This window comes from Jaculus jaculus, chromosome 4, assembly GCF_020740685.1.
Source record: "Jaculus jaculus isolate mJacJac1 chromosome 4, mJacJac1.mat.Y.cur, whole genome shotgun sequence".
Taxonomy (NCBI): Eukaryota; Metazoa; Chordata; class Mammalia; order Rodentia; family Dipodidae; genus Jaculus; species Jaculus jaculus.
The window spans coordinates 88,693,539-88,707,241 of NC_059105.1; the positions used below are offsets into that span (position 1 = coordinate 88,693,539).

Genomic DNA, 13,703 nt, shown 5'->3' on the forward strand with positions numbered 1-13,703 from the left:
CTTTTTTCTGCACTGTAGAGACCCCCATGCTGATTAGGATGATGTCTGAATTACACATTTATACTATTGTTATTTTGAGCTTTGTTATCTTTGACAATGCAACATGGATCTATTAAAATATAAGCATCTAAAGCCGGGTGTGGTGAAGCACGCCTTTAATCCCAGCACTTGGGAGGCAGAGATAGGAGGACCACTGTGATTTCAAGGCCAGCCTGAAACTACATAGTGAATTCCAGGTCAGCCTGAGCTAGAGTGACACCCTTCTTTGAAAAACAACAACAACAAATATATATATATGCACACACACACAACACACACACACACACACACACACACACACACACACACACATACATACACACACACATCTAAATACATTTCAAAGTATGTGTGGATAAGTTATTTTCTAAGTTTACTTCTTTTTAAGAACAAAAAAATAACTATCACAGCCAATTGTACTTGAACAGAAGATATGACTTTCTCAGACAATATGCACTGTTAACCATATAGGAACAGTGAAGAAGCTATGTCGGAAAGAAAAATGTCATAAATGTACAAAGTTTGTAATTGTTAAAACTGCAAAATTGAATTGAAGAAATTTAACAATAGCCCATTCCCTTCCAAATTTATCCCAATGCATTGATACAAGAGCAAAAAAGCTAAACCCGTCAATAATATGCATGATACAGACCTTGACCAACTGGACAGAGGCCATAATTCAGATAAACAGGCAAGAGGCCTTGTCAGGCCAACACCTGTGACTGCAGACCATTGCATGTTCCAGTACAATGGTGCATATGGTGGTTTTCACACCTATTCTTTTTTTTTTTTTATCCTCCTCTTGTAGAAACTTTACCGTGAAGGGTGGGATGAAATGAAGATGAGCTGTGATGTCCGGCTGGACGCCATCCCTATCCAGGCTGCTAAGGCCTCCAGGGAGATTGCCAGTGATGTAAGTGCCTTTTTCACCTTTTCAGGGTTGTTTTGTTTTAGCAAATATCCCTAGGCACATGGGAAAGTGTGCTGTGATCCATCTTATTTTTCCACCTCTAGTATAAGTACAAGCTTGACCATGAGAAGCAGAAGGGTCACTACGTGGGCACCCTCACAGCCAGGGATGACAACAGGATCCGGTGGGCACTCATTGCTGACAAGCTTCAGAATGAGAGAGAGTACCGGCTGCAGTGGGCCAAGTGGAAGGCCAAGATCCAAAGCCCCGCGGACATGCTTTCTATCCTGCATTCGAAGAAATGCCAGACTCTGGTCAGCGACATCGATTACCGCAACTACCTGCACGAGTGGACATGCATGCCTGACCAGAACGATGTGATTCAGGCCAAGAAAGCCTACGAGCTGCAGAGCGATGTGAGTGGGCTGGACTTTATGATAAGCAATCGTGACATTTTGCCATGACTCCCAGAAAGTTCATGACATTAAATTCTTTTGTCATAATTACACATCTTTATGCAGCCAATAGTTTGATATTGGTTAGGCCTTGTAGTAGGATATCAAAATCACCAAAGCCAAGAAGGATCTAGATTTTGTATGGTAGTATGAGTGAATAGAGGTCTTCAGAGTGTTAGGTTCAAGAAAGCTACTGTAGGAGGCAGGCATGGTAGCCATATCTATAATCCCAACACAGGCAGGGGCAGGAGAATTGTCCCAGCTTGGACTACATAGATACATAGAGGGTTCCAGGCTGGCCAGAGCTACATAGGTAGACCCTGTCTCAAGAAAAAGAAGGAAGGAAGGAAGGAAGGAAGGAAGGAAGGAAGGAAGGAAGGAAGGAAGGAAGGAAGGAAAGAGGGAGCCAGAAAGGAACAGAAGAAAAGAAAGAGGAAGGGTGAGAGGGAGAGAAGGAAAAAGGGAATGAGAGAGAAAAAGAAAACTATTTTTAAAATTCTATAAAATTTAGGTTGCAGTCAAGACTTATGTCAAATAAAATAATGGTCGGCTATAGGCAGGATCTAGGCACTGACACGTTTTTCAATTAACACAATTGCTGAGAAAGTTTTAATTAAGATGTCAAAATTTTTCAATCAGGAATTTTTTGTGTTCAAATCTAAAGCCTAAAGACCCATGTTTGACTCCCCAGATCCCATGTAATCCACACACACAAAGTGTCATATGTGCAAGGTTACCTACCTATGCACACTAGGTGGCACATATGTCTGGAGTTCAATTACAGTGGCTGGAGGCCCTGGTGCACCAATTCTCTCTCTCTCTCTCTCATAAAACAAAAAAGACCAGTCTGTTATGCTGCCTCAAAAAAAAAAAAAAAAAAAAGTTAAGACTAAGGGGCCAAAGAGATGGCTTAGCAGTTAAGGTACTTGCCCACAAAGCCTAAGGACCCAGATTTGATTCCCCAGTAGTCACGTAAAGCCAGATGTACAAGATGGCACATGCATCTGGAGTTTGTTTCAGTGGCTAGAGACCCTGGTGTGCCCATTCTCTCTTGCTCTCTCTTTCTTTTTCTCTCATAAATAAAACATAAAGAAAATTTTTAAAAGTGAAGAACAAGCCAAGCATGGTGGCACATGCCTTTAATCCCAGCACTCAGGGGACAGAGCTAGGAGTTCCAGGTCAGCCTAGTCTAGAGTGAGACCTCAAAGAAAAAAGAAAACATTAAAAAGCTGCTCCTCACACACACTGCCCCTTGGCAGCAATAGCCCATGACTGTCGTGAGGTGAGTCCATGTTAAATAGGAACGATACCTTCCTACTGTTGCACGACCTGGCCTGATCAGTTTTCTTATCTTTCCGGCCTGGGTTCTTGAGTATGACTTCCTTAGCTGTATAGTGTTAAATTTTGATTCTTCATCAGCCCACTGAGTAGGCTCAATAGGACCAGGGGACTAGGGTCACTGGATTAATTCTGGCTTTGTTTTCACAGGCTGTTTACAAGGCTGACTTGGAATGGTTACGTGGAATTGGCTGGATGCCAAATGATTCTGTTTCTGTTAATCATGCCAAACATGCTGCAGATATCTTCAGTGAGGTATTCCGGGATTTTGCTTAGCCATTCAAGACGTTTCCCCAGACAATACATAAAGGGACATGAGCCAAAATATAGTCATCTCTGATCAACATCTTTAGCCATGTTTAGTTGCTAAGTATTAATTTAATTTTCATACCTTATAAAGAAGAACTGTTTAGATTGCCCAAGCTCCTCAAGACCAGGGAATATGGCCATCTAACAGATTTCTCTTCTTTTCTCATAGAAAAAATATCGCACAAAAATAGAAACCCTCAATTTTACTCCTGTGGATGACAGAGTTGATTATGTGACTGCGAAACAAAGTGGTGAGATCCGCGATGATGTAAGTACTTAGGTGTTCTACAATCATGCAAACATGCACATGCATTGCCAAGCGTTCTACTTTGTTATAACCACTGAGCTTCCAATCATCAAAATTATTGATAGTAGCAATTGCTTAGACCGCATGATTTTTTTTTCTGTTTTTGGTTTTTCAAGGTAGGGTCTCACTCTAGCCCAGGCCACATGATTTTTTTAAAAAACAATAAATACTTTTTCCCTTGGCTCTCACTTTTAGATTAAATACCGGAAAGACTGGAATGCCATCAAATCAAAGTACACCCTTACAGAAACCCCGCTGCTGCACACTGCCCAGGAGGCTGCCCGGATCCTGGACCAGGTATGGAATTTACCAGGATGCCTAGTATTGGGAATGGAGAAAACCCTAGTGTAACTGTAAGTGGTATGTGGATATGACATCCTTCCCTTCTAATTCCTCCTTTAAACTACATTGTGGCTCTCTGTCTTTCAGTACCTCTACAAGGAAGGCTGGGAGAAACAAAAAGCCACAGGTTATATTTTGCCGCCAGATGCTGTGCCATTTGTTCACGCTCATCACTCCAGTGATGTCCAGAGTGAGGTATGACTGCGCCTTGCAGAAGCAGGAAGGGATGTTGGTGATATAAAAGACAGATAGCAGCTTAAGGCTGTTCCATCTCAGCTTGGCAGACTTGGCCGAGCTTGCTAACACTAGAGTACCTACTCCCTTTTGGTCCTTTTTTGTTTGCTTCGTTTCTTTCTTCTTATTTCTCTTTTATTTCTTCCCTTTTATTATTGTTCTTTCTTGGTATTTTTGAAAGTTATCATTTGGGCTCTGCTTTTTTCTTATGTTCTGTCCCTTCTCCAAACTGTCTAGGCTCCCAAGTAAAAGATTTTGCCAGAATTAGAGGACAAGCATATTTTTTTAAACCATACATATATACATATATACATATGTGTGTATATATATATATATATATGTATATGTGTATGGCTTTATATATATGTATGCATATATATACATATATATGTATATGTGTGTGTGTTCAGGCTAGAAATGGCTCAGCAGTTTAGGTGCTTGCTTGTAAAGCCTGGTGGCCTGAGTTTGATTCCCCTGTATCCACATAAAGCCAGATGCACAATGTGGCACATGTGTCTGGAGTTCATTTGTAGCAGCAAGAGGCCCTGGCATGACCATTCTCTTTCTTTCTGTCTCTCTCTCTCCCTCTCCCTTTGAATATATGTTTCAACTGCGTATAGTGATACAAGCCTGTAATCACAACACTTAGGAGGTGAAGGCATGAGGCCAGCCTCCAGCCAGACTCAGTCTCAAGAAAATAAACAACCCCCCCAAATCTAAAATAACTATTTCTGCATATTGATGTTAGTGTTTTTGTTATCTGTTTTCAAGGTAGAAGGGTCCAGCCAAAAGCTGGGAGCTGAATTCACTGATACTTCTTAGTGGATGGTTAGGTTCCTTCAGTGCTCTGTGCTTGTCCAGGCTGACGGACTCTCTGCTCTCCCCCTTAGCTGAAGTACAAAGCTGAGCACGTGAAGCAGAAAGGTCACTATGTTGGTGTTCCGACGATGAGAGACGACCCCAAGCTGGTTTGGTTTGAACATGCAGGCCAGATTCAGAATGACAGACTCTACAAGGAGAACTACCACAAGTCCAAGACCAGAATCACAATACCTGCTGACATGGTGTCAGTCGTGGCCGCCAAGGAGGGGCAGAACCTTGTCAGCAATATTGATTACCGTCACTACCTGCGCCAATGGACGTGTCACCCTGATCAGAATGATATTATTCAGGCAAGGAAGGCCTATGACCTTCAGAGTGATGTAAGTGATTTTGATTCTTCCTTATCTAGAATGTGCAACACACTCTGAGAACGATAAGGAACATCCCAGAACTGCCTATATCTGAAGCACTGGGCCATAAGTATTTAGTTTGTTTCCATGAAGGAATTATGATGGAGATTGAGTAGGGTGCAGAGGAGTAATCCTCCCTGGGTTTTCCCATCATTACCTATTCTAGTCAGCTTCATGTTGCTGGGATGAACTTCCAAACTAGGCACAGTTTGTGGGACAAAAGGATCTATTGAAGCTTACAGATCCAAGGGAAGTTCCATAATGGCAAAAAACAGAAAACCCACCACCAAAAGCAAGAGCAAAAATGGGAAGCCAAACAATGGGAACCCAGGCAGAACTTACTGTGCATACCTTAGCCTGGAATTCAGATCTTCCCCAGTAACACCTTAGGGCTGGACCCCAGCATCCACCCACAGAGTAGCAGGATTCAGCCTGCTGGGGCAGAAGCTGCAAACGCAATTTTAATACCACCTGAGTCTATTAGGGGACATTGATTCAAACTACCATTCCCTGAGGTGGGAAGACAGAGGCTACTTGCTACACAGACAGTAAAATTGAACATCCCACCTCATTGGCTGCTGCAGCAAAATGACTGTTGTCCAGCTTTAATCCATTAGTGGCTCTTCTCAGTTTCGCCTAGAGAGAGCTTTCAGAATCCAAGAGCTGAGGCTGGTGAGAAGATAGTGATAGAGACAGAGATGGGCTTAGCCACATTAGACATGTACCCCCTGCTCAAACCATCATGAGCCTTTACTTATGTGGTTTCCTTCATTTATTATAGATACCCCACATGCTTCCATGAAAGTAAATGTACCACAGCTCTTTAAAGTGGTAACCTCCTTGGTAATCCTTTATTTATGGAAACAGCTAAAAGTAAATGGTCCCTTCCCCTTAACTTGAGTGGCCCTGCCCTCTCACTGCTCCTTATAGTGGTCCCTTAAAGTGCCTAGCACAGGGCCCCATGCACAGTCACAGGCTCAGGAAATATCATTCAGGCCAAACCACAAAAAAGTTACTAGAATCTCCTGGGTGATATTCTGGGCCTGAGTCATTTACAGCTCCGTCATGTCTCTCCTCTGCCATCAGAATGTCTACAAAGCTGACCTGGAGTGGCTCCGAGGCATTGGCTGGATCCCCCTGGATTCTGTGGACCATGTGAGGGTTACTAAGAACCAGGAAATGGTGAATCAGGTACACAAAACCAGTTCATTTTTTGATCTAATGACTACCCCTCTCACCTGCTGCAGGGGTAGGTGCCCTGTAGCAATAGACCTATCTTAATGGTCTTTGTTCCTTTGCAGATAAAATATAAGAAAGAAGCTCTTGACAACTACCCCAACTTTACAAGTGTAGTGGATCCTCCAGAGATTGTTTTGGCCAAGATTAACTCAGTCAATCAAAGTGATGTAAGTTTGTTTTATATATACTGAAATTCTTAAACTGAGATGTTAATTGAATGAAGTAGCTTAACTTCAAATAATTGCTTGTTGGACATTGGGGGATGGTTAAATTATGAGATAATCCTTGGAGAATGATATCTTAAAAGTCAGTAGTAGGTGGTAAACAGTTCTTACTTTTAGATATCTTTATTTTTTGCCCAAAATATTCTATTAGATAAAATGGACTGAAATTCAACCAATTGGTTAGTTTTAATCTTATAAACATAAACTGGTCATTATGTAGTTATATACATCCTATGAAAATTTGAATGTCCATTTATACTAATAAAAAGGTTTTGTTTGTTTTCTTTCCTTAGGTAAAATATAAAGAGACATTTAATAAAGCCAAGGGCAAGTACATATTTTCTCCAGATACACCACATATCTCTCACTCCAAAGACATGGGAAAACTCTACAGTACCGTGAGTCCTGTTTTCTTCAATAACTCATTCCCTAACTTTAAGCTTTTGTCAGTCTTCATATTCTTGACTGATTTGGTGAACAGCTGAATTCATAGGGTGGCCTACCATTTGCATTTCATTTAGTCGTGTTAATTAGAGACAGCACATTATTCCAGGTGAGTAGCTTATATCCCACGGGAATTTTGAGCTCTAGCTATGCGCCAGCCACCATAGAAGACAGCAGGGGCTGAGCTCAGTGAGACAAGTTCTTCATGGACTCCACAAGGGAGGAAACAGACATATGTGAGCAGATAGTAAGTACCAAGGACTGTAAGGCTCTAGAAACACAAAGAATGGAGCTATCACCAAGACAGGAAAAGAAAGAGAGTACATCTCTCTTCAGTAACCATATACACTCATCTCCAGCCAAGAAATGGAAGTCTTGCCACTCCAAATTTAATTCAGCTAATTTAAAGAAGAGAGCGAGAGAGAGAGAGAGAGAGAGAGAGTGTGTGTGTGTGTGTGAGTGTGTGTGTGTGTGTGTGTGCGTGTGTGTGTCCCAAGTGGGAGGAAATCTTTGAGGATTCTCTGCCTGTGTGCAAAATTTTCACTATTTTGAAAAGAAGCATACATATAGTTAGCTCTGCCACAAAATATCACAGAATCTGTAGATTTAACCAGATGGCTGCCCTGTTGTGCGTTAAACACAAAAATGACTATAAGTAAAGATTCCAGTCCTGCCCTAATCCTAAATGTTCTACCTTCACATTACCAATTGTTTTAGTGATATCTGAAAGTATCTGAAACTCTTTTATTGACATCTATTTCTCCATTCTAGATACTATACAAGGGAGCATGGGAGGGAACTAAGGCCTATGGCTACACCCTGGATGAGCGCTACATTCCCATTGTGGGGGCAAAGCATGCTGACCTGGTGAACAGTGAGGTCAGTGTGGTCTTTCCTCTCCTAGGTTTGGGGTCTGTGCTGGGGGATGACAAAGCCAGTTACAAAAGTTGGGTAAGTTCTCAATGTTGAACCCACTTCACAGCTGAAATACAAAGAGACTTATGAGAAACAGAAGGGTCACTACCTGGCTGGAAAAGAAATCAGTGAGTTCCCAAGCGTGGTTCACTGCCTGGACTTCCAACAGATGAGGAGCGCGGTAAGCCAGCACCCTGGCCCATGCACATCACACGGCTTCCATGTGCTCTCGTGCCTGCCCATTTCTAGCCTGTCCTCTCATTGGAAGTCAGCTGGGGGAGGGAGTGGTATGGAATGGATCATTCTTGAGATTTTCCCACCCTCACCTACAGACCCTTGGTAGATGTGGGCATTCTCCCCTCTCCTCCCTCTTCCCAACCATCAAATGTACACTGAGGGCTCTAAACTGGAATAATAAATAAAATGTCATTTTAACATTATACTAGAGGTACACATCTATGTTGAAAATGAGACTAAAGAGATGGATCTGAATAATTTACATCTTAACTTCTTTCTAACTTTTGTCTTTAAATAAACAATTCTTCAGCTGAACTACAGAAGACATTATGAGGACACAAAAGCAAATGTGCATATCCCCAATGATATGATGAACCACGTGCTAGCTAAGAGGTGCCAGTATATCCTCAGTGACCTGGAGTATCGGCACTACTTTCACCAGTGGACGTCACTTCCGGAAGAACCCAAAATCATCTGTGCCCGAAATGCCCAGGAGATCTTAAGTGATGTACGATGTCCTTTTTGCAGCTTGACCTAGTTACAGAACACCCAGCCCTGCTTATCCTTCCTGACGCACTGCTCCTTCTGTCCATACACCCAAACAGCTAACTGTTTCAGCTTAAATGGCATAAGTAGCCACTTTTTGGTGTAAGACTCCCCTTGGAACTATAAGACACCTATGTTGAATATTTAATTTGTTCGATGCTAAACTAAAACTTAGGTATTGCTCCACCCTAAAGACATCTTTTGGACAGGAAACAAAGACCTTTCACCTAGTTGGAGGACAAGGAGCAGTAAGACACAATCAAAATACTCATTTGTAAATTATGAATCCCTGCCATCTTTCATCATTTCTTCTTTGTTGCAGAATGTTTATAAAGATGACTTGAATTGGCTGAAAGGCATTGGCTGCTACGTTTGGGATACACCCCAGATCCTCCATGCCAAGAAAGCATATGACCTCCAGAGTCAGGTGAGCCCATCTCATTAGAAGAACTGGCTCTCCAGGAGTAATTGGACCTCGTGGTGGAGTTAGTGGCCAGGCTGTCTCTAAACTGAGGTTGAGAGGCTGGTGTCATGGTAAATGATCCAAGGGAACCAAACTGGCTCCACTTAGACCTTTCTTGGCAGCTTACCATGGTGTGATTCTGTCCAGTGCACATTTCCAACAGCAAGTTATGGAGGTGTGTGTGGATAGTGAGCTATTCACAAACATCAGTACTTTTGCCAGGTTACTTTCAGAGTTTAGGATGTAAAGTACATTCCAGGGCTGGAGAAATGGCTTAGCAGTTAAGGCACATTTACAAGCGAAGCCAAAGGACCCAGGTTCCACTTCCCAGGATCCATGTGGGCCAGATGCACAAGGTGGTGCATACATCTGGAGTTCATTTACAGCAGCTAAAGGCCCTGGCATGCCCATTCATGCTCTCTCTCTCTCATCCTCTCTCTCTTTCATTCTCTGTCTTTTATTCTCTCTCCCAAATAAAATAAATATTAAATGAAAAACATTTTAAAGCATATGCTGGCTAAGGATGCATACATTTTAAAGGGAAAAAATCAGTACCTGAGGCAATTCCCAGCATGTGGTTGAGTTCTGACCAGGCAGACCTGGCACACCACTGGCATCATGGGCTGTTGCTGTGAGGGGTGGAGGATGGCATGGAGAAAGCATCTGAATGGAGAAGAGCACCTGTCAGAGATCCAAACCACTCTTTTGGCCAAGGGACATAACTTATTTTGGCTGCTATACAGCCCAATAAGACTACAGAATGACAATGACCTTCTTTTAGAATTAAAACAGAAACCCAGAAACGAGTAAAGGAATATCTAAGCCACTAAGCTGACTACAGACCTGCACTTTACTGCCTTGGTGACTTTTCCTTTTCCTCACAGCTACAATACACGGCAGCAAGTAAAGACAATCTGCAGAACTATAACCTGGTCACGGATACACCCCTTTACGTCACTGCTCTGCAAAGTGGCATCAACGCCAGTGAGGTAGGATGTCTTTGTCCTCTTCCAGGAGCAAGCCATGTCTGGTCTGTAGATGTTTTCCACCAGCAGAAGTGAGTAAGCCACTGTTTTTGGTCTGCAGGTGAAATATAAAGAAAACTATCATCAAATTAAAGACAAATACACCACCGTGCTGGAGACGGTGGATTACGACAGAACCAAGAACCTGAAGAGTTTATACAGCAGTGTGAGTTGAGTTTCTTCCTCTTATACATGCCACCTCCCCCTTTAGACACAGTAAATGAGGATCAGACCCTTCCCTAAAGATCGTCCCAGTTTTTTCCTAGACCTTCAAATTCCTCAAACTAAAGAGAGGTTCCAGGGACTGGCAGGGCCACCTGAGAAGGGCAGAAACAGAGCAAAGCATTGCTTGAGAGCTAATCAAATTGCAGCTCCTTATGCTCACAAGATTTTTAACTTCTCCAGAACCTGTACAAGGAAGCCTGGGACAAGGTGAAAGCCACCAGCTATATCTTGCCGACCAGTACCTTGTCCCTGACACATGCCAAGAACCAGAAGCATCTGGCCAGCCATGTAAGTCAAGTACAAACTCCGCAGCCTCCCCCACCCCTGCTCTCTGCTCCTCACACTGAGATTTCTTCAGGCTGATTCAGATGCTACCCTGAAGCATCCCAGCATGTCCACAGCATGCCCAGCAATTACTTCCAGGAGCTTGGTCATCAAAGCCTGTGCTCAGTGCCTCTTCTCTGGGCTCTTCAGTTCCTGAAAGGTCACAAATGCCAGAGAGGACACACATGTGATCTTATAGGCTGCCTGACTGTCAAAGGCATGGATAAGAATTCTGTTCTATACAGAAGTGAGGAGAGGAAAAAGACAAAATATCATATATTATAGGTTATTTCAAGGTAAACAACTGTAATTCCAGCAATTGGGAGGCTATTGGCAAAAGGATTGTCATGAGCTTCAGGCCAGTCTTGGCTACACAGTGAGTTACGCTCCAGCCTCAACTCAAATTCAAAAAAGAAAACAAACAAAAGACAAAAGAAAAAAAAGAAAAGAAATAGAATTATGTGAGCTTTGAGGCAAAACTAAGCCAGTTTGTGTGGTAACCAATTATCACACCATTTCAGAAGAAACAGAGCAAGCCAGGGGAGTAAACTTTTCATTTGGAACAGATTTGTAAATAGAATTTTCAAAGAAAGCCCAATGGAGACTTTCTTATTCAACCATGAATAGCAGATAAAAGTCATAAAAGGAGATTCTTGGCCAATTATTGTTGGAACAAAGTGAGAAACTAGAAAAATAAATCCCTTAAAAGAAGGAGTCTAACAGTTTAAAAACAAAAGTTTTAAGAGATAAAAAGGTCCTTTGAATGCTATTTTGTTTTTAGCTAAGGAACAAACTAGATGTAAGAAGCCAGCTTGTTCTGTTGTAGAAAATTCTGGTGGAAATTTTGTTTGGTCTCTAGTCAACAAAGGATGTCACTGAAATTCTGATACAAATGTTCCTATCTTCCTTTTCTTCTGAGACATGGCTCTCTGGGTTCTGAGAGAGACAGAGAGACTTTGTGTTTTATTCCCATGTTCCAGGACGATGCCTTGTCGGTGCCCCATCTCCTGGTCTACATAATCATGCAGCATTGGTTAATAAGTAACACAGATTAAGAACTAAAAGTTGTTTGTGCTAGACTTTTCTGAAAATCTTATGGAAATTGAAATTCAAGAATAATAACTTTTAAGCACAAGGTTTTGTTAGTTGCTAAAAACAAAGAGACTCAACATAATTTTAATATTTTACTCATGTAATAATGAAAAGAAAGCTATTATCACAAAAGTTTTTTTTTTTTTTTTTTTAAGGTAGGGTCTCACTCTAGCGCAAGCTGACCTGGAATTCACCATGTAGTCACAGGGTGGCCTTGAACTCATGGCGATCCTCCTACCTCCACCTCCCAAGTGCTGGGATTAAAGGTGTGCACCACCACACTTGACTAACTAGTTTTTTTTTTAAATTATTTATTTATTTATTTGAGAGCAACAGACACGGAGAGAAAGACAGATAGAGGGAGAGAGAGAGAATGGGTGCGCCAGGGCTTCCAGCCTCTGCAAACGAATTCCAGACGCGTGCGCCCCCTTGTGCATCTGGCTAACATGGGACCTGGGGAACCGAGTCTTGAACCGGGGTCCTTAGGCTTCACAGGCAAGCGCTTAACCACTAAGCCATCTCTCCAGCCCTAGTTTTTTTTTTTAAATAATAATTGTAGGAGGTGGATGGGATTTAGTGGTATAATGTTTACCTAGTATATTTAAAGACCTGGCTTTGATCCTGAGCACTAAAAAAAATAAATTAAAAAAAAATTAACCAAGTGGGCTCAGTAGTAGAGTGTTTGCCTACCATGCATATGGTCATTGGTTCAATCTCAAGCACTACAAAAAAGTTAAAACATTTAAAATATCATAAAATCCTAAAAATGAGTTGGTTATAGAAGCAGAATTTGACATAGGCATTTAAAATACAATAAGGTTTTATAGTACTCTCCATGTTAAAAGTACTTTTAGATATGGCCTGATTTAAGCCTCACAGTGACCCCTCGGTGGCTCTACTGCTGTGTCTTCATGCTGGTGAGAAATCAGTTCAGAAGGAAGTGTGACCCCACGTCAGCAAGATCTCAGAGCCAGGTCCTTCCCGTTGTCTCCTGGTCTATCATTTTTTATTTATTTATTTATTTTTTGAGGCAGAGTCTCACTCTAGCCCAGGCTGACCTACAACTCAGCATTCCTCCTATCTTATCCTCCTCAGGGCTGAGATTAAAGGCATGCAGCACTATGTCTGGCTTCCCTGGTCTTTTAACAAAGTAAATCCAAACAAAGTATGTTTTTTGGTTTTTGTTTTGTTTTTTTCAAGGTAAGGTCTCACTCTAATTATTACTCTAGCTGACCTGGAATTCACTATGTAGTCTTAGGGTGGCCTCAAACTCATGGCGATCCTCCTACCTATGCCTCCCCAGTGCTGGGATTGAAGGCATGTACCACCATGCCTGGCTCAAAATATGCTTTATCATTTCTACTTTTTCTCTATAGATCAAGTACAGAGAAGAATATGAAAAGTTCAAAGCTCTTTATACTTTACCAAAAAGTGTTGAAGATGATCCAAACACAGCACGGTGTCTCCGAGTGGGCAAGCTCAACATTGATGTGAGTAACCCTCAAGGCTTTAGTTCAAACTGAAGCTAAGTCAAATAAACACAAATTAGCAACCAGAACATATTCTACGAAATCAAGCATGTGGCACTCACTATGTATATGGAAAGAAGCTGAGTATCACCTTAGTCCGTGGGGCTTTAAAAACACATTCTGGTATTAATCTGTAGAAAATGCCAGAAACTTCCAGCCCCACCTTGCTTCTGTTGTTGTCTGTAAATTACTTACCCCTCCTTCTCTTGTATGGGGTGAAGGCCTGTATTCCATGATGACCAGCACAATTTTCCAATCTATAACTTGCATGTCA

General features: G+C 41.9%; 1 protein-coding gene across 2 annotated transcripts in view; it reads left to right on the plus strand.

Annotated features, from left to right (window-relative positions):
* Neb (nebulin) overlaps window positions 1–13,703 on the plus strand; it is a 224,295-nt gene that overhangs the window by 139,529 nt on the left and 71,063 nt on the right. For both annotated transcript variants that reach the window (XM_045147212.1, XM_045147213.1), the window contains 18 exons: window positions 848–952; window positions 1,054–1,365; window positions 2,893–2,997; window positions 3,221–3,319; window positions 3,554–3,655; window positions 3,788–3,895; window positions 4,825–5,136; window positions 6,253–6,357; window positions 6,468–6,572; window positions 6,923–7,027; window positions 7,845–7,952; window positions 8,056–8,169; window positions 8,536–8,733; window positions 9,094–9,198; window positions 10,119–10,223; window positions 10,321–10,425; window positions 10,665–10,772; window positions 13,277–13,390. In XM_045147212.1, the coding sequence (XP_045003147.1) occupies window positions 848–952; window positions 1,054–1,365; window positions 2,893–2,997; window positions 3,221–3,319; window positions 3,554–3,655; window positions 3,788–3,895; window positions 4,825–5,136; window positions 6,253–6,357; window positions 6,468–6,572; window positions 6,923–7,027; window positions 7,845–7,952; window positions 8,056–8,169; window positions 8,536–8,733; window positions 9,094–9,198; window positions 10,119–10,223; window positions 10,321–10,425; window positions 10,665–10,772; window positions 13,277–13,390 (2,415 nt within the window). The remainder of the gene's footprint in view (window positions 1–847; window positions 953–1,053; window positions 1,366–2,892; window positions 2,998–3,220; window positions 3,320–3,553; window positions 3,656–3,787; window positions 3,896–4,824; window positions 5,137–6,252; window positions 6,358–6,467; window positions 6,573–6,922; window positions 7,028–7,844; window positions 7,953–8,055; window positions 8,170–8,535; window positions 8,734–9,093; window positions 9,199–10,118; window positions 10,224–10,320; window positions 10,426–10,664; window positions 10,773–13,276; window positions 13,391–13,703) is intronic.